We start from the raw sequence: 20,012 nt of genomic DNA, 5'->3' as shown, positions 1-20,012 counted from the left end.
GCTCCCTGAGGAGGGCTCAGCCCACTCTAGTGCACTCAATCCCCAGAAGGCTGCCTTCCCTCTGGTACCCACCCCACCCTGCAGTCATCTGCATCTGTGACCCTCCGTGCAGGCTGGCTCTTGATGACCTCTTCTCTCCCTTGTCCAGCAGAGGTATGTAGTGGTTGGGGTAAACTCAGCAGCAAAATTTGCCTGTCAGAAATGACCCCAGTATGAGTCTTAGGCCGTGAGCATTCAGTCCAGTGATGGAGAAGAGGAATTCTTTTGATTTGTGAAGCCAGTTTGTACATTTGTACCAAGGGATGATGACTCAGTTCTAATTACTCATTATTTCTTTTCCCTCTACCACTACCAATGGTATGGACTTCACCTGGATGGACATTCTCAACAGGAAAGCAACTCAAGAAGCCCACTCTCAACCCAGAGGCTAGGAGATCACCCGTATCCAAGTACGGTCTATGCTTAACTCTCTTGGAAATGGAATAGTTCTTAGAAAATAACTTTTTTTTAACCTTCCCTCAACATAGAGACCTTATATCCACACCTGTTGGGAAAGGCCCTAGAGCCAGTGGTCCCTGTTTTTGTGTGTTCCAGAGGTGGCCAAGCTCTGCATCCTGTCTGCCTTCTTTGATAAGCACCTGCAGCCACTGTTTGCAAAAAAAAATGCCCTTTCTCTGCACCTTGGGTCCTTGCCTCTCAGAATCCATAGCCAATGGTTTATCAAGCTCTGCACTTGCCTGTGTGTTTGCAATTTCACCACATCCTTCAAAATTGCTGTGATAGAGGACTATGAAGCATGTGTTTTTTGTTTCTTCATTACTTGATTGTTCTTCATTACTTGATTGTTGATAGGTTTATACTCATTATTTCCTTGGCTTCCCCAAGGAAGCCTTAAGGGCCAAGTACATAAGCCCAGAGGAAGGGGTCTGAGCCAGCTGCCCAGTATCCATGACAATCACTGAGGACCACAGAGACACTTGGCTCTGATTTCCAGGGACCCTGGGGTTGCTCCATTTCTGTGGCATTTAACCATCATTTTTTTAAAAATTTATTTTTGAGATAGGGTCTTGCTATGTAGCCCAGGCTGCCAATCTTGTGGCAGTCCTCCTGTCTCAGCCTAGCAGGTGCTAGAATGACAGACGTGTGCCACCATGCCCTGCTTCACCATTACTGTTTTAAATTTTTATTTTGAAATAATTGTAGATTCAGATGCAGTTATAGGAAGTAATCCAGACAGATCCTATGTGCCCTTGACCCCAATTTTCCTCAATGGTAAATCTTGCATAACTAGGACAATGCCACAACCTGGACATTGGCATGGACACAAGCAAATTCAGACCGTCACCAAAGCGTTCTTCTAGCCACACCCACTTCCTCTTCCTGGCAGGCACTCATCACTCTCTATCCCTAAGATTTGGTCTTTTCAGGAATGTTGTAGAAATAGAATCATGTCCTGTGTAACCATCTGGACTTTTCACTAAGCATAATTCTCAGGAAATGCATCCAAGTTGTTGGTTCTATCAGCTGCTGGTTCCTTTCCACTGCTGGGCAGTAGTTTGTGATACGGGTGCTCTACGCTTCAACTGTTCATCCACTGGAGAACATTATTCACATTGTTCCTAGTTCAGGGCTATAATGAATAGAGTTCTCGTAAGTTTATTTGCTTAACTGGGTAAACAGTTTTCATTTCTCTAGAAGAAATGTCTAGAAGGCCAGGCCGGCTTGGGCAGTAGATGCATATGTAGTTCGGGGAAGAAACTGCCAAATTGTTTCCTAGATGGTCTGTGCCATTTTATATTCCTACCAGCAATGTATGAGCAATCTATTTTCTCCACATTCTCATCAGCAGTTGATGTTTTTGCTATCTTTTAATTTTAACTATTCTGACAAGTGTACAGTGGTATTTTGCCTTAATTGGCATTTCCTAGCAGCTAATGGGATTGAACACTTTTATGCACTTGTGTGCTCCCTTATAGCCTTTGATTAAACGTTCATTGTTCATGTCTTTTGCTCATTTTTTTTTTCTTTTTTGCAATGAGCAGTTCCCTGAAAGGCTAAACAGGCTGCTAAAAAGAACTATGCTACAGTCAGATTCCAAAGACAATTTAGAGAAGAAAGCCAATCTGTTGTGATGGGTCAAAAATCATTTACTTTTCTTTGTTTCTTTTTATTCTTTAACAGCCTGCCTGCAAGTATTGGTTCTGATGACAGTCTGGAATTCTTTTTAGATGATGACATGGACTTTGCTCTGGTAACCAGATTGTATTTCTTGACTTAAATATTGCATTTGGTGAAAAGTACAGTTGTTCAAGTCTTCTTTCAAAATTGAAATTTTGTATTCCAAATATTCCACAGATTTTCCAGAAGGAAATATGATTTAATGCTGCTCTCCAAATGGTCTAAATAACCATCAGACTATCTGTGAAAAATAAATGTCTATAAGGAGATAATAATTTGGGGGAAATAGCTAAACTACAATAGATATCTCATATAAATGGAATCATGTGGTATTTGTCTTTCTGTGATTGGCCTATTTTGCTTAGCATTAAGACCCCAAAGATCATCCATATTATAGCATAAGACAGGATTTCCCTTTGTAAAGGCTGAATAATGTTCCAATGTGTATATATCACATTCTATTTATTCACTCATTTATCCATGGACATTTAGATTGCTGCTGCCAATTGGCTATTATAAATAATGATGAGCACAGATATGCAAATAACTATTTACTTAAAGTAATAGACCCTTATTCTTAAAAATTTGAGAAGTGAGGGTCGGGGATTTAGCTCAGTGGTTCTGCCACCTGCCCCACAAGTGTAAGGACCCGAGTTCAATCCCCAGTACCAAAAAAAATTTTTTTTGAGAAATGTAGAATAATTACAATGTGTGGAGCAATGACCTTCACTTAGCCTCCTGTCTTTGTTCTATTCCTTCTCTCTTGCCTGTCACTTTCACTAGTTCCTGCCCTTTCTTCCTATTCTGCTCTATCCTTTATTTCTCTTTTCCTTACCCTCTTCCTTTTTCCTTCCTCTTCTCTCTTGAGTGTCTCTATCATTCCCCCACCCTGAACCTGGAATGCCCCTTCCCTGAGAACCAGCTCTCCCAGGGAAATAGTTGAGGCTGCCTTGTGCTCCTCTCCCCCTCTCCCTCACAGTCAGAGCAGCTGCTATCATGTGGATCTCAAATGTTCCCCAAAGGCCACGGGTTGAAAGCGTGGTCCCCACCCTGTACTGCCACTGGGAGATGCTGGAACCTTTTAGAGGTGCAGCCAAGGGGAAGAAAAGTCCCTGGGGTGTCCTTGAAGAAGATCCTGGAACCAGGCCCTGTCTACCCTGTTTGCTTCCTGGCCACTGTGAGGTGAATAGTCCGCCTCCAGCACATACTGGGCCCATGATGTTCAGGGCCACCAGAGCCCCAAAGCAGCAGGGCCAAGTGACCATGCACCAAAACCTCCGAAGCCTCTTGGCAACATAAACCTTTCCTCCTGAAAAGCTGACTGTCTCAGGCGTTTTGTCACAGTGATGGAAAGCCAACAGCAGTATCACCTATGTCAGTCACATGTGCATATTTGGAAGTGAATTCTGTTCCTCTTTATTGATTGATTAGCTGCCGGAGCTCTATTTCAAGGAACCAGAAGAGTTGCTTCAGGTCCTCACAGATCTGGAGGAGCAGAATCTGACTTTGGTCCAATATTCCCAAGATGTAGCTGAAAATCTTGAAGAGGTAAACAAAAGAGAAAAAGTTATACAGGACAAAATGTAAGTCACTGGAAACAAGTAGATTTATTCTGTTAAGCAAGCTGTGATCAGAGAGCGGGGTCCAACTCATTCACAATGTCTCTTCCTCATGGTCTCTATAGATTTAGGCTGGGCTTTTTTTTTTTTTTTTGGTACCGGGGATCAAACTCAGAACCTTGCACTTTCGAGGCAAGCTGCAGAACCCCTGAGGTAAATCCCAGGGCCCTAGGCTGGGATTTTTTATTAATAACACTTTACCCTGTGAGTGTAAAAGGTTTAAGGTATATTTTCACAGAATAGACTGACTTATGTTTAATTTTATCCCTGTTAACTTTCACTCATCAAAATATTTTCCTGGCTAAGAAGGTAGACTCTTGCAGATAAGTAAAGGGACCAGCGAAATGGGGGAGGAAAGAAAAAAGGAGGTAAAGGGATTGAAAAGGATCAAGATATGTTATATGCATATACCAAGTCAGCCCCCAAAATGAATATTACTATTCTGTACTACAAATATGTACTAAGAAAAATATTCTCCTAGGTAATAATAATAAAAGATAGTTTAGAAGACTAAAAAAGAATTGAGATGATACCCTTGATTTTTGTGCACTTTAGTTTCATCCTATCATTTGGCCATCATTTCCTTAATCAAATGCTTTGGATGCTAATAAATTTGTTTTTCTTGGTGGTGATGCTCAGCAAATTTATTTTCTGTGATTTAACAGTATGATTTTATGATGCATATATCAATATATAAGGACTATTACAGGAGGCATAGAAAGGAGGTGGGTATGACAACTTACAAAATTCCTTCCTATTCTAAAATTTTATATTATTTTGAAAAAGAGCTTCAAGCTCTAGTGAAGATATCCTTATACCTGCCCATTTATAAAAATATGATGGAATCTTTTTAGAACAGTTTTCTGGGCCAGAAGGTGGCAGTCTTTTAAAATAATAAGTCCTACTACATTTAACTTCAGGGCCAATGAATTTGAGGGCTGCGAGTGTAGCTAGGTGGTACAGGGCTTGCCTAGCACACTTGGAGTTCTGGGTTCAGTCCCCAGTACTGGGGTAAAAAGGAACAAATGAATTTCTTCAGAAAGAACCCCAGAATCATTATCTCACAGCTACCCGTTGCCTATTGTGTCTTTTGAATCCCTGTTATCTTTCTCAGTCCTTACAGAGCATAATACAACACCCTCAGCCCACACTTTTTGGAACATGGTGGATGGGGACCATGGTGGGCAGGCAGGAAAAGGAGATCTGTGTCAGGCGCTCTCTCTCTCTCTCTCTCTCTCCCTCTCTCTGAGGCGCCATCTGAATCTTGAGAGGGGAGTCAGGGGCCTCTATTTTCCCCACCACTCCCCAGATATTCTGCAGATCACATCACAGCTGGGGTTCCTGACACCTCAGCTCTGCTGCTGTTTATTTGGAGGACCTTTGGGTGCCCCAAAAACAGAGGAAGGAAAAATGCCTTCCAGTGGGAGTGGCAACTGAGCATTTCCTTTCCTAGTCATGCCTTGAAAAAGTTGTGTGTGCTTCAGGGGTGTCTTCAGACACAGACTCCCAGTGGCCCGCCAGGCACAGTGTTGGCCCCTGTTCCAGAGTACTGACACTCCTAGCTGACGGTTATTTCAGTCACTCACAAATCACAGGCGAGGGTCTCTCTCTCCTGCAATAGAAATAGCAACATCGAGTTTCTGCTGGAGCACAAGGAGGTGCTGAAGGCTAGCTGCTTGCGAGAAGAGGAAAAGGCAGCCGAATTGGAATTGCGCTCCAGGCTCTTCAGTTTTGGAGAATTTAATTCAGATGCTCAGGTAAGCATTCTTTGCTCATGGTAACTTTATTCTGGCTCATGATAATAATAATTTGCCTTCCCTTGCACTAAGCAATGGAACGTGGGAGTTTAAGCAAATTGTAAGTCTCGGGTTGATGAGAGAGGTAGAAAACCAGCTTGCAGTTACAGTCTTGCCAGTATACAGCAGGCAACTTACGAGATAAGAGTCATTTAAATTTCATTAAAACTGAAAGCGTTGCTCTCACGGTCACAATCTATGATATTGAGGCCTGCCCCATATACACATTTCTTTCAGTCACGGCATAGACATATGGAGTAGTTCACTGCCAAAGCACGTTTGAGTGGCAGTTCAGGGATTGAGCAATTACCAGGAAGCAGTGAATCAATACTGAAAGGGAAATTGGCCCAACACTGAGCTGAAACAGATTTTAGCTCCTTTAGGCTCAGATAGAGAGGCCCATTATTACAGCACGTGTGACACACACTAGTATATTTATTCGGCTTTTTTTTTTCTCAAGACAGCATCTTGCTATGTAGCCCAGGCTGGCCTTGAACTCAGTGATCCTCCTGCCTCAGCCTCCTGCATCAGTGCTGGGATCACAGGCGTGCAGCGCCACAACCAGCTGGTACACACACATATTAACAAGTTCCTCTCCCCCACTGGCTGCAAGCCCCTCAAGCTCAGGGACTGTCTTGCTCTTCTTAGTTAGCTCCATTTGCTGTCCCCATAAAGCTGGTGCTCAAGAAATGTTTGTTGGATACATGATTAGGGTTGTTTTTGTGCCTGCAACAAACTCCGTCTAACGTAGGTTTTCTTGTAAAAACCTGGAGTGAAATAAAAGTTCAAAGCTAATAGGTGGGGCTAGTATCATACTTATGGCTGTGAACCTGATTTATAGACAGGTAGGTTTGGGGGAATTGTATCAGAGGTGAACGGTCTCCCCTACCCCCAGGTGGACAGGGTTACAGGTGTCCACGTTCATGTACACATACACACCCCCAGGGTGTCACCATGCCCTGCGTTAGCAGAGGATGGGATTGTGCATTCACAGAAAAGGAAGTGGCACTGATGGTCTCCCTCAGCCCTTCAATGTTGTTTTTTAAATTTAATAATTATTTTACTGTGGTAAAATATACATAAAATTTTTCAATGACTCATGTTAAGCGTGGAATTCAATGCCATTAAGTATAAGATGTGATCCAAAAATATGATGAATTTTAAAAATTGCCATTATGGAAAAAGACACATTGTCATTGATCCCCTTCAAAATATTCCACCTTGCTTCAAACACACTTATCCCATTGTACTTACCTCTTTCCGAAGCAGTTCTGGAAGTCCTCTTTCGTGTGTTTTCAGTTGTGCTATTGTGGTGCTATCGATGCCCTGACTCAATTCAAACTGTCGGCTTTTCTGGCCATTTTAACTTGGAGGAAGCGCCAGAAGTCTCACAGAGCCGGATCTGGTGAATAAAGTGGCCAAGGACACAGCTGTGTTTTCGAGAAACCTCCTTTCTGCCCGTTGGCATTTGGCAGCAGTGTTCGCCCTATGTTTAACCACACCTTGTAAAGCCACTCGTGAAAGAGGACCTCCAGAACTGCCTCAGAATTGGACAAGAATGACAGGAAACCTGTGTTCAAAGCCGGGGGTGGGGCGAGGGAGGTTACGGTAATGTGGCTTTTATTGTGATACATTTTACACCTTTAAACATTGGCTGCATATTTTGATCATCCCTTGTACATTCACTGCATTGTATGACCATTACCATGATCTATTCTCAGAACATTCTCGTCCTCATTTCAACATAAAATTTAACATCTTAACTGTTTTTTAATGTATGCTTTAAGTGTTAAGCACATTTGTGGTGTCTTGCAACCAATCTTAGGAACTTTCATCTTGCAAAAGCGAAACTCTATGCTCACTAAACACTAGCTCCCTGTTCCTCTCTCCCCCGGCCCCTGGCAACCACCATTCTACTTTCTGTCCCTATGAATTTGACTTTTCTCAGGACCTTGTATAAGTGGAATTATGCAATATTTGTTCTTTGGTGTCCAGTTTATTTCACACCGCATAATGTTTTCAAGGTTCGGCTGTGTTGTAGCTTGCATCAGGACTGCATTTCCTCTGATGGCTGAATTCCACCATATCTACACTGTATTTACACATTCCTCTGTTGATGGACCTCTTGGGTCATTTCCACCCTTCAATTCTGTTTTAAACGACTTTTGAAGTGAACTGACACGCAAACTGTCAGATAAGCATCTGTGATTTCTAACCCCCTCCACTCCAGCCAAACCCCTTTCATCCAAGTTTAGGGCAACTATGAAACAAAAGTGGCATTTTCAATCCTCTTAAACATTGAGGCAAGCAGATCATTAAGTATAAAAAGGAAAACTGATCTGAAAATTACTGTTAAAGTCTATCCATAAAATTTTGATCACAAGTATAAAATTGGTATTTATGCCAAATTTTCCTGTATATTCTGGAGAATAGCTCCAATGAGTCATAGTCTCCCAGACATAGAAAGTGTTCTGGGGCTCAGAAGAGGCAGGATGGGAAAATTGAGAGGGAAACACATTCTTTCCGTAAAATTCTCTGGCCTTCCTTCTTCCATTCTTTCAGATCTTCAAATGTACAAAACATAATCTTTTATGATAAGCATATGAGAACCATAGTTATGATAAGTATATGATAAGTATAGTCGCACCTAATTTTTAAAGTTTTGTTCCAGCTTTACTGTGGTATCAGTGATGCATCTCATTCTGATATTAATAAATTATCATACTTACTTTGGAGCTAGAACCATAATATGATGTCTTTCAAACTGCCACTTTCTTAACTGTACTTAATCTTCTAAAATCTTTTCCTTGATTCAGTATTTTATTTTTAAAATACAAATGTAAACTCCAGTATAATGCAATGTTGAAAGTTCTAAGTGTTCCTCTTATGGAATCTGCTCAAAGTGAACAGTCATGTTACACAATCAGGGAATAGACTGTTATCAGTGCCCCCCCAAACATTCCTCATTCCCCTTCCATTCTCTATCATCCTTCAGAGGTGACGCCTGCCCTGACTTCTCTGCCCATCAGTTAGCTTTCCTGGTTTTGAACCTTACAGAAGTGGAATCATGTAATATGTCTGCCTTCTTTCCCTCACCATTATGTTTGGGAGACTCATCCAGGTTGTTTTGTGTAGCAGCCGTTTTCATTGAACATAAAACGGAACACAAGTTATCCCATTGTTCACTGTGCAGAATGTGTTCGTCTCTGGTTTTTTCTTTTGGACTGGAGCTGATGGAGTTGAGCTGGGAAAGTTATGTGCAGTCAGCATACAGCAGAAAGTGACACGGGTTAAATGACAGAATCCTGGGGCTGGAAAGAGGATGTGCCGCTATCTAGGTGGCTCACCTCTCCACCTAAGACACCACTCTGCTCACCTCTCACTCACTGCTGCAGGGCACCTGGAGCTCGGCTCCTGGGTTCAGTCTTCCCTAACTTGCCTGCCCCCCTGGGAGCCTGGAGATCACCACACACACACACACACACAGCAGGCAGCTCCTCCTCCCAGGTGCTCTGGGCTGGGCCTGACATCTGGTGGCGGCTCCAGTGATCAGGCTCACACTTCCCTTCTGTTATCAGTTGGCCTCCACCTTTGGCTCTCTGCCCCTTTGCAGTATGAGCCAGGTCCTCAATCTCTTTTTCATACATGCTATCTTCCTTAATTTCATTCTCTTTTCTCAATGCTGTTCTTAGGAAATATCTTTCTTTTGTCTGTCTTAATTACTTTTCTGCATTGCTGAGACAAAATACCCAACAATCACAAGTTAAAGGAGGAAAGGTTTAAACTTACAGTTTGTAAAGGTTTCAGTCCATACTCAGCTGGCCCCAAGAAAAGGTCACATGGCAGGGAGCATCACAGAGGAGAAACAGTTCATGGCATGGTAAGCAGGAGGCAGCAAACAGCAAGCAGCAGCAAGCCTCCCTTTCCCTTTTATCCCATCCAGACTACAAGCCTATTGGTTGGTGCCACCCACACCCAGGGTGGGGCTTCAGTCTTCAGTAAATCTATTCAGCCACATTTTACTCAAGTCTAGAGACTTTGCCTGGGACTGAGATTAAGGGCAGCAGACTAATTAATCTGGCAGGAGAAATGTCAAGGCAGCCTGTTGAGGCAGTGTCATGGCTACTGTTGAGGGCTTTTAGCCAGATTTATGTTGAGAGTCAAGAGCAAAGAGCCCAGCAGAATTATTTAAAACATTTTGAGTTTGGCCAGAAAGGAAGCTCTAGTTGCAGCCTGCAAATCTAGAGCAGAGGAGGCCAGGAATGTAGCTCAGTGGCACTGCACCTGCCTGGCAAGCACAAGGTCCTGAGTTTGATCCCTGGTACAAAAAAAAAAAAAAAAAGCAGAGATCTTGCTGAGAAGGAAGAGGAGAATAGAAAAGATGGCCTGAGGGCAACACAAGAAACAGCAGGACCTCACCCTTTGCTGCCTCAAAATTGCAAAAGTGAAACTTTGCTTTGAGAAGAGAGCCCCTGAGCACTATGTTCCAGAATGGCAGCAGCCTAGGGAAGTTGTTGCTCAGGATTTGGTTCATAGGCACTGGACCCCTCTAGCCAAGAGAGAAGGAAACTTAGCTACTACTCCAGCTGGTGGTAGACCCTGACATCATTTATGTCATGCTGGTTTTAGGCGCATGAATAATGCAAGAGTTGTGAGGTCAGGAAGGTCTCCACCCAGATTTCAGAAGGCCTGAGAGGCAGTGTGCCCCTGAGAGGATAGTGTGTGTGCTGTAAATGTGAAGCCAAAGGTACAGTGGAGACCCCAGGAGTTTGGAGAAGACAGGAACATGGATCCTCTGAGGGAAACTGCAAAGAGGGAGCAGAGCCAGCCCAAGAGAGAAGCCATGGGAAGTGCCATAGGGGCAAGAGCCACCCAAGCCCTTGGGAGTTCATTATCTTGCCACAGATTGCCTTGGATGCTGCACATGGGATTACAGGATTTAATGTTTCCCCTGCTAGATTTTGGACTTGCTTTGGTCTTATTTCTTTGTATTCCCCTATTTGTAACTTTCAGAATGGAAATATTTATCTTGTGTCATTGAAGGCTGGAAGTGTTTAACTTTTTTTTCTCTTATATAGGAGCTTGCAGTTAAGAATGTGGCTTAAATCTCAGAGGAGACTTTGGACATGAACTTTTCAGCAATGCTGAAACTGTTAGGACTTTGGCAACTCTCAGAGATGGACTAATGCCTTTGTGTAAAGGAGTGTACATGAGTCTCAGTGGGGCAGGGGTGGAAAGTTATTTCTAGACATTCCCCCTAAAGCCTCATGCAGTCATAGGTGGCTTTTTCAGAGGTGACTGAATCTAGAGTGTGTGATACTGGGATTAAGAGTGTGTTGGGCCGGGGATTTAGCTCAGTGGTTCTGCCACCTGCTGCCCAAGTGCAAGGACTCAAGTTTGATCCCCGGTACCAAAAAAAACCAAAAAAAAAACAAAGAGTGTGTGATTACTAAACCAATACATTAATTGGTTTGGCAGCATCCTAATCCCGGTAGTCTGGATAAAAGAGGCAGAAAGATGCTGTTAAGGTTCACTTGTTGCTTTTGCTACCATGTGGGTGCCATGAACTGTTTCTCCTCTGTGACGCCTCTCTGCCATGTGCCACTCTGCCTTGGAGGTAACCGATTATGGACTGAAATGTCTACAAACTGAGCTAAATAAACCCTTTCCCCCTTTAACTTCAGGTGTTGGTATTTTGTATTACCAATGAGAGAAAAGTAACTAACACAATATTCTGATGTCTGTTCCCAGGGTTTCTAAAAGGAATGTGTTGTTATAGAAACAAGAAACACACAAGTTATTTTAGGGAGGGATGAAAGGGGGCTTTCTGGCAAATAGGATTTTTGCTTCTTTTGTATTAGTTTATATTTCTCAAAGTTTTCTAAAAGAATTGTGGTTTTAATTGAAATAGGAAAAAAGAATAAGTATTTAGACAAAGAAAAGGGTAGACATATGAGGTAAAGAGGACCACAGTGAGCTTGTGGAACTAGGAGGTGGAAGAGGCAGTCCACCCTTGGGGTCAGATCTTGGCCTTAAGTCTTGGTGGCTCCGCTGGGAACTTGTGGATCCACCCTTGAGGAGACCCACTGTCTGAGTGTTACAGTATTTGTTCTTGATGATGAGTCTCATCTTTTCAAGTAGAAGTGGGGATTGGGGAAGAACACAACCTGGAAAATGACTTCCTCCAGCAGTTTACTGAGGTCCTCTTAGTGATGAATTCTGGGTACACAGTGGAGAAAGAGGGTGACAATTTTTTATGGTCCTGAAACACATTACTTATCAGTTACAACAGCACACAATCAAAGTAGAGGGATCACTAAGGTTTGGCTTCTGTTTAGATGAGAATATGGCAACGACTTCCCAATAGGGACCATGACAAGTAACCTAAAAAGGCTCTGGTAGGCCAGCCTGGGAATCCGTTTGCTTCTAAACATTTTTGTCTGAAAGAATGCATTCATTTATTCAGCAAGCATTTATTAAGTGTGTAGTTGTAACCCCCACAAACACATGGAAATTGAATAACACCCTCGTGAACAACCAATGGGTCACAGAGGAAGTTAAGGAAGAAATTAGACAGTTTCTACAAGTAAATGATAATACCAGTACAACAGACAGGAATCTATGGGACACAATGAAAGGAGTTCTACATGGGAAATTCATAGCAGTGAATGCCCACATTAGGAAAATGGAGAGAACTCAAACAACCTAATGCAGAACCTCTAGCTTCTAGAAAAAGAAGAGCATAACAAACCCAAAGCTCATACAACAGAGGAAATTATAAAGATCAGAGCAGAAATCAATGCAATTGAGACTAAGGAAATGATACCAAAAAAAATCAATGAATCAAAGAGTTGGTTTTTCAAAAGAATAAATAAAATTGATAAACTTTTAGCCAACATTATCAGAAAAAGGAAAGAAAAGGCTCAAATCCATGCAATTAAGAATGAAAAACGTGAAGTCACAGGAGATCCCACAGAAATCCAGATCATTAATACCTACTTCAAGAACCTATACTCTAATAAAATGGAAAACACAGAAGAAATGTACAGATTCCTAGACACATATGAATTGCCAAAGTTAAATGAAGAAGATATAGAAATTCTAAACACCCCTATTACAATGAGTGAAATTGAAAATGTAATAAAAAATTTACCAACAAAGAAAAGCCCAGGTCCTGATGGCTTCACTGCCGAATTCTACAAGACATTTAAAGAAGAACTATCACCATTACTCTTTAAACTGATCAATGAAATTGAAAGGGAAACAATACTCCCACATTCATTCCTGGAAGCAAGTGTTACTTCAATTCCAAAACCAGGGAAAGACCCAACCCAAAAAGAGAACTACAGGCCAATCTCCCTAATGAACATAGATGCAAAACAAGATACTGGCAAACAGAATACAGAGGGCCATCAAGAAGATCATACACCCTGACCAAGTGGGATTCATCCCAGGGATGGAGAGATGGTTCAATATATGTAAATCAATAAATGTCATACACTATATTAACAGAGCCAAGGACAAAAACCATATGATCATCTCAATAGATGCAGAAAAAGCATTCAACAAAATTAAATACCCATTCATGATAAAAACCCTACAGAAAATTGGATTAGAAGGTCTTTATCTCAACCTGATTAAGGCTATCTATGAAAAACCAACAGCCAACATCCTACTAAATGGTCAAAAACTGAAAACTTTCACACTAAAATCAGGAACAAGACAAGGATGCCCACTATCACCACTCCTGTTCAGTAGAGTTCTGGAAACATTAGCCACAGCAATTAGAAAAGAGAAAGAAATAAAAGAAATAAAGAAAGGAAAAGAAGAAGTTAAACTGTCATTATTTGCTGACGATATGATACTTTACATAGAAGACCCAAAACACTCCACCAAAAGACTTCTAGACTTAATTGACAGATTCAGTAGAGTAGCTGGATATAAGTTCAACACTCAAAAAACAATAGTCTTCTTGTACACAAATAACAGACTCACTGAGAGAGAAATTAGGGAAACAATTCCTTTCACAATAGCACTCCCCAAAAATGAAATATCTAGGAATCAGTTTAACAAAGAAAGCAAAAGACCTCTACACTGAAAACTACAGCACTCTGAAAAAAGAGATCGAAGAAGATATAAGAAAATGGGAAGACATCCCTTGTTCCTGAGTAGGAAGAACCAATATAGTGAAAATAGCCATACTTCCAAAACTACTACATAGATTTAATGCAATGCCGATTGAAATTCCAACAATATACTTCACAGAACTAGAGAAAACAATCCAAAACTTCATTTGGAACCAGAAGAGACCCAGAATTGCAAAAGCAATTCTAAGCAACAGAGACATGGCAGGGGGTATCACAATCCCCAACATGAAACTATACTACATAGCTACTGTGATAAAAACAGCATGGTACTGGCAAAGAAACAGACCCGAGGATCAGTGGAATAGATTAGAAGATGCAGAAACAACTCCAAACATAATCAGCCACCTTATCTTTTTTTTTTTTTTTGTACCAGGGATCAAACTCAGGACCTTTTGCTTAGGAGGCAGGTGGCAGAACCACTGAGCTAAATCCCCGGCCGGAGGCAATACTCTTAAGTGAAATAAATAGAATGCACATGTGTAAATACAGAATAGTTTCTCTAGTGTGAGAAACTGAAAGTGTAAATAAGGATTAAAGTAAGTAATTGGTAATTTGAAATAGGAAGAAAAGGTCTAAAGGGGGTAGGGGAAGTAGGAGGGGAAGGGGAAAGGAAAAAAGGAAAAGGAAAAGGAAAAATTATGAGAAAAGAAAAAATGGAAACAGAGACTTTGTAAATAGGGAAGGGTGGAGGGGTGAAGGGCACACAGGGAATGGGGAAAAAATAAGAACCAAGATACATCATGTCTAGGTACAAGCACCCAATGATAAATGTAAATGTACTGTATACCTGAAATGTACCAATAAAAGAATTTAAGCAAAAAAACCCCAAAACTGTGTAGTTGTGGCAAGGAAGTGGTCCCTGTCATCAGGCACGTGTGCAAGGATCTGCCGCACCAAATGATTTAGTTAGTAATTCAAATAATAAATGCAAAATGGAGGACTCACATATTGTGTTACTAGGGGTACGAAGGATTTCAAATGTATACATTGCCTCTACCTGAATGTGAGGGAATCAGATACACAAAAATGTTCTAGCAAAAAGATATTGTCTTCTTATACTTTTTATACCTACTCTTAAATATATTTTAGGAAAGCAATGCAAGGTGTTACTCTAAATTATGATATAAATACCATTAATGTAATTATGATATAAATACCTGCTGCATTTTCTCACTGGTCTGTCTTATTAAAGCTTTGCATTTAAAAGGGGCTGGAAACAGGAACAAAATCTTTGTAAATAGGGAGGAGTGGAGGGGTTGAAGGGAGGGAAGGAGAATGGGGGAAAAAAATAAGAACCAAGTGTAGGAAAAGATTTTATGAACAAAACCTCAGTTGCCCATGAACTAGCACAAAAAATCAACACGTGGAATCTCTTATTAAAAAGCTTCTGCACAGCAAGAGAAACAACCAACAGAGTGAAGAGACAACCCACAATGTGGGAAAAAAATTTTCACCTGCTGTTCCTCAGACAAAAGTCTACTATCTAGGATCTATAAAGAACTTTAAAAAAATTAGACCTCCAAAATTTAAAAACCCAATCCAAAAATGGGCATTTAAAATGAACAGACATTTCTCAAAGAAGTAGAAATAGCAAATAAACATATGAAAAACTGTTCAACATCACTGGTCATTCACGAGATGCAGATGAAAACAACACTGAGATTCCACCTCACTCCAGAAAGAATGGCTGCTACCAAAAAATAACAAATGCTTGTGAGGTTGTAGGGAGAAAGGAACCCTTCTCCATTTCTGGTGGGAGTGCAGACTGGTGCAACCACTGTGGAAATCAGTATGGAGATACCTCAAAGAACTAGGACTGGAAGTCTCATTTGACTCAGCTATTCCCCTGCTGGGGATCTTCCCAAAAGAATTAAAAGAATCATACCACAGTGATATAGGTGCATCCATGTTCATAGCAGCACAATTTGTAATAGCTAAAGCTTGAAAGCAGCCCAAGTGCCCATCAACTGGAGACTGGATAAAGAAAACTGTGTTTTTTCTTTATAAAATGGAGTACTACTCAGCCATAAAAAATGAGAAATTAGAAACATTTATAGCTAAATGGATGCACATTGAACCCATACTCTTAAGAGAAATAAATAGGACACACGTGTAAATACCAAAGTTTCTCTAGTGTGAGTAAAAGTGTAAATAAGGACTAAAAGGTATAATAGATAATGTGAATTAGGAAGCAAAGGGGCAAAGGGGAAGTAGGAGGGGTAGGAGAAAGGAAAGAAGGGAATGGAATTAATATGAGAAAATGAAAAAATGGAAACAAAGTCTTTGTAAGGGAGGGATGGAGGGGTTGAAGGGAGAGCAAGGGAAGGGGGAAAAATAACCAAGAGAGACTATGTAAAGGTGCAATTTCCAATGATGAATGTCATTATATTATATACCTAAAATGTACCCATAAAATTAATTTTTAAAAAAACAAGATAAATCATGTAAAGGTACAAATTCCTAATGATGAATGTCATACTGTATACCTAAAATGTACCGATAAACTTAATGAATTAAAAAAGGGGGGGCTGGGGTGTGGCACAGTGGTACAGTACTTGCTTAGTATGCAGTGAGGCCCTAGGTTTAATCCCCAGCACCAAAAAGAAAAAAGAAATATTTAGTAAAATGGATTTTCCATTGTAGCATAGTAAAATGGAATTTTACACTTATTTGAGCAACCACATAGGGATGCAATGTGATGTTTTCTGCTCTATCTTTTGTTCTCAAACTCAGGAAAAACTGATAGACTCACTTAGTAAAAAAATTAATCAAGTGTACAAAGTCTGCATTGGCGATGGTGAGGTTGGCAGCCTGAACCCAGTTCAAAAGCTGGTCAAAGTGGAGTCACGCCTGGTGGAGCTGAGCGACCTCATCGAGTCCGTTCCCAAGGAAAATGTGGAAGCAATCGAGAGGCTGAAGCAGAAGGAGCGGCGGCAAAAGTACAGTCCCTGTCTTGGGGAAGAAGCAGAGTGAATGACTTAATGAGTGGCTGCTTTGGCTCACATTCCACCTTTAGCAGATCTCACACGGCAAGGACTTTCCAGTCTCTCTTTATCTATAAAATGGTAGCAACATGCTGCTTAGCTCCTAGGGTTGTTATGTGAGGATTCTATAGTCCATGTAAAAGCACTGAATGCCCTTGGCACAGAGCAAGCCCTCAGATGTTATCCCTTAATATCAGACGTCATGCTGTTTCTATTAGTACATGAAGTTCACACTCATATTGGGGAGCAGGTATATGTACATGACTCAGCTTGCAAGCTTTCCCTTTTTAATCTCCTTCCCCTTCCCTCTCTTTTACTCCATTACTGGCACATGGGAAATATTGATCCAACCATATATCAAAGTCCCGAATATATTAAGGTGATCCTGATAGGACCTTACTGAATAGCAAGCAAACTTAAAAATGACTACCTACATGGAGGATTACACTTTCCTTAAGATGACCTAAAACTCATTACCAGACTTGTGTGCTTTTTACAGTAGGAAATATATTCGCTTCAAAGATGAACTGCAACTCATTTTCAGCAGAGATGAATCAATCCCCATTATTTTCATTATTGAAAAGAATTTTAGCAGATTTCTTCCATGTTTTGGAGGCATCTAAAATAGCACCTAAGTTTGCACTTAATATGCTCACTCAGTCAATGTCATTTTCATCCCTTAGTGTATAATCTTACACTCATGTAATTATGTAGCATTTTATATGCATCGAGTGCCTATTGTGCACCAAGCCTTATTACTAGACAATTCACTTAATGTTTTTCCCTCATAACCCTAAAGAGTAAGACAAACAGGACTTACTAGTCTTAATTTAAGGATATCATTTGAAAAGGTTAATTGGAAAATACACTTTTGTGGTAATACGTTGAGCCATATACTTCTGATTTGCATGCTTTCTGTATAAATGTTACACTTATGGGAAAAGGCTGTAAAGGGAGGGCAGGGATAGCTGCAACTGAATTTAAGTGGCTATTATACACCCAGTGCCGAAATGTAAGGGGAGGGACAAAAAGGCTTGGTCTTTAAGACCAAGATCTGGGTGGATTTTACTTCTTCCAAAGTGGCAAAATGAAACTGTTCCCATTTCAAAACAGGATTTAAAATTTGCCTGTATATTCTACAGCCACTGTTGTGGGAGGTCTTACCTTTAGATAGTTCCTTACCATGATAGAATCCTTCCTTTCTGTGAATTGCAGAAAAAGTTATATGAAAATGTTTCTTCCCTCCTATGACAGGCTGCGTGACGAGAAAATAAAAGAAAAACAAAGATACCAAGAAGAAAGGCTAAAAGCTGCTCTGGAAAGGGCAGTAGCCCAACCAAAGAAAAAGGTCTGTTTGCTACTAGGCCCAGCCACATCAACACGACTGCTGATGCGGTATAAAAACAAAACACCTCATTCTTCTGACTGTTCCAGGTGAACTTGAATGTGAAAGTCTCTCCAGCTCATGGCTTCCGATGGTCTCACTCTGGTTCCTGGTTATTTTTGGAGTAATTCAAATTACTAGGTTTACAGTTCTCCATTAGACCCACTGTTTCACTAAAAGCAGCCCCTTCCCTCTCCTCTTTCTTTAATCCTAGGGTCATAAAGCCATTTTTTAAATGACTTTTTTGAACAGGCAGTACAGGCATATGGTTCAAAGTTCAAAAGACAAAAGAGGATTCAGTGAAGAAAGTCTTCTACAGTTCCCTTCCCTGGAGGCAACAACCATTAAATTTTTTCTGCATCAGTAGAGAAATACTTTATATAAGAAAATTCCACCAAAAGACTCCTAGAATTAATAACCAGAATCAGCAATGTAGGATACAAAAGCAACGCACAAATAATCAATAGTGTTCCTGTACACCAATAATGAACTCACTGAGAAATTAGGAAAACAGTACCATTCCCAGTAGCATCAAGAAAAATTAAATACTTAGGAATTAACCTAAGGAACTGAAAGACCTCTACAGTGAAAGCTACAGTGCTCAGAAAAAGGAGTTCAAAGAGGACATCAGAAAATGGAAAGATATTCCCTGCTCCTGGATAGGTGGAACATTATCAAAATGGCTATACTTCCAAACCCGATAGTTTTAATGCAATCACAATCAAAATACCAACAGCATTCATTCTAGAACTGGAGAAGAAAATCCTAAAATTCACAGGGAACCAAGAGACCCAGAATAGCAAGAGCAATCCTGGGTAACAAGAACAAAGTGAGAGGCATCACAGTCCATACTTGAAGTCATATTACAAAGCTACAGTGATAAAAACAGCATGATGCTGGCACAAAAACAGACATGTGAATCGGGGGAAGACAAGAGAGGAGGCAAAAGCTGGGGGGGCGCGGGTGGCACAGGCCTGTAGTCCCAGCACTCGGGAAGCTGAGGCAGGAGGATCGCCAGGAGTTCCAGGCCAGCTGGACTACATAGTGAGACCTTGTCTCAAAAAAAAAAAAAAATCAAGAGAGAAAGCAGAAACAACACCAAGCACATTTAACTATTTGATCTTTGGAAAAGGGGATCAAAAAACACACTGGAGGAAAGATAGTGTCTAACAAATGGTGCTGGGAAAACTGGCTTTCCATATGCAGAAGATTGAATCTAGACCCGTATCTCTCACCATGGAGCAAAGATCTAAATGCTAGAACAGTAACAATCTGCTGGAAGATAAAACAGATCAAACTCCTAAAGCCATATGCGTAGGAAAGAACTTTCTGAACAGAACCTCAACTGCACCGGAAACTGTATCAAGAATCACCAAATGGTAAAATGGAGTACTACTCAGCCATAAAGAATGAGAAACTAGAGACATTTATAGCTAAATGGATGCATCCTGAGGCCATCCTCTTAAGTGAAATAAATAGGACACACATGTAAATACTGAAGTTTCCCTGGTGTGAAAAACTAAAAGTGTAAATAAGGATCAAAATGTATAATTGATGATGTGAAATAGGAAGAAAAGGTCTAAAAGAGTAGGGGAAGTGGGAGGAGGTGGGGAAAGGAAAGAAGGGAAAAGAAAAAATATGAGAAAAGGGAAAAATGGAAACAGGGAAAGGTGTAAATAGGGAGGGATGGAGCGGCTGAAGGGAAGGCAGGGGAATGGGGAAAAAATAAGAATCAAGATACATCATGTAAAGGTACAAGATCCCAATGATGAATGCAACTGTATTGTATACCTAAAATGTACCAATAAACTTAATGCAAAAAAAAAAATCAATAAATGGAATCATAGCAAAAAAAAAAAAAAAGCTTCTGCACAGCAAAGGAAACCAGAGGGAAGAGACAGCCT

The 20,012-nt window shown here is 40.8% G+C and overlaps 1 protein-coding gene across 7 annotated transcripts in view; it reads left to right on the top strand.

Annotated features, from left to right (window-relative positions):
- The window catches only part of Ccdc38 (coiled-coil domain containing 38), a 52,853-nt gene that overhangs the window by 29,239 nt on the left and 3,602 nt on the right, over positions 1-20,012 (top strand). For 2 of the 7 annotated variants that reach the window (XM_004844915.4, XM_087192622.1), the window contains 6 exons: positions 392-449; positions 2,182-2,251; positions 3,610-3,761; positions 5,419-5,554; positions 16,474-16,679; positions 17,979-18,072. In XM_004844915.4, the coding sequence (XP_004844972.1) occupies positions 392-449; positions 2,182-2,251; positions 3,610-3,761; positions 5,419-5,554; positions 16,474-16,679; positions 17,979-18,072 (716 nt within the window). The other 5 variants (XM_004844914.4, XM_021258450.2, XM_087192621.1 and 2 more) reach the window with 4 other exon arrangements.

The sequence above is a fragment of the Heterocephalus glaber genome, unplaced genomic scaffold (genome assembly GCF_053883595.1).
Source record: "Heterocephalus glaber isolate CG9 unplaced genomic scaffold, H.glaber_assembly_v1.0 deba00001572, whole genome shotgun sequence".
NCBI classification, from domain to species: domain Eukaryota; kingdom Metazoa; phylum Chordata; class Mammalia; order Rodentia; family Bathyergidae; genus Heterocephalus; species Heterocephalus glaber.
The sequence above is the reverse complement of the archived record's forward strand: the minus strand, read 5'-3'. Positions and strand labels throughout refer to the sequence as shown.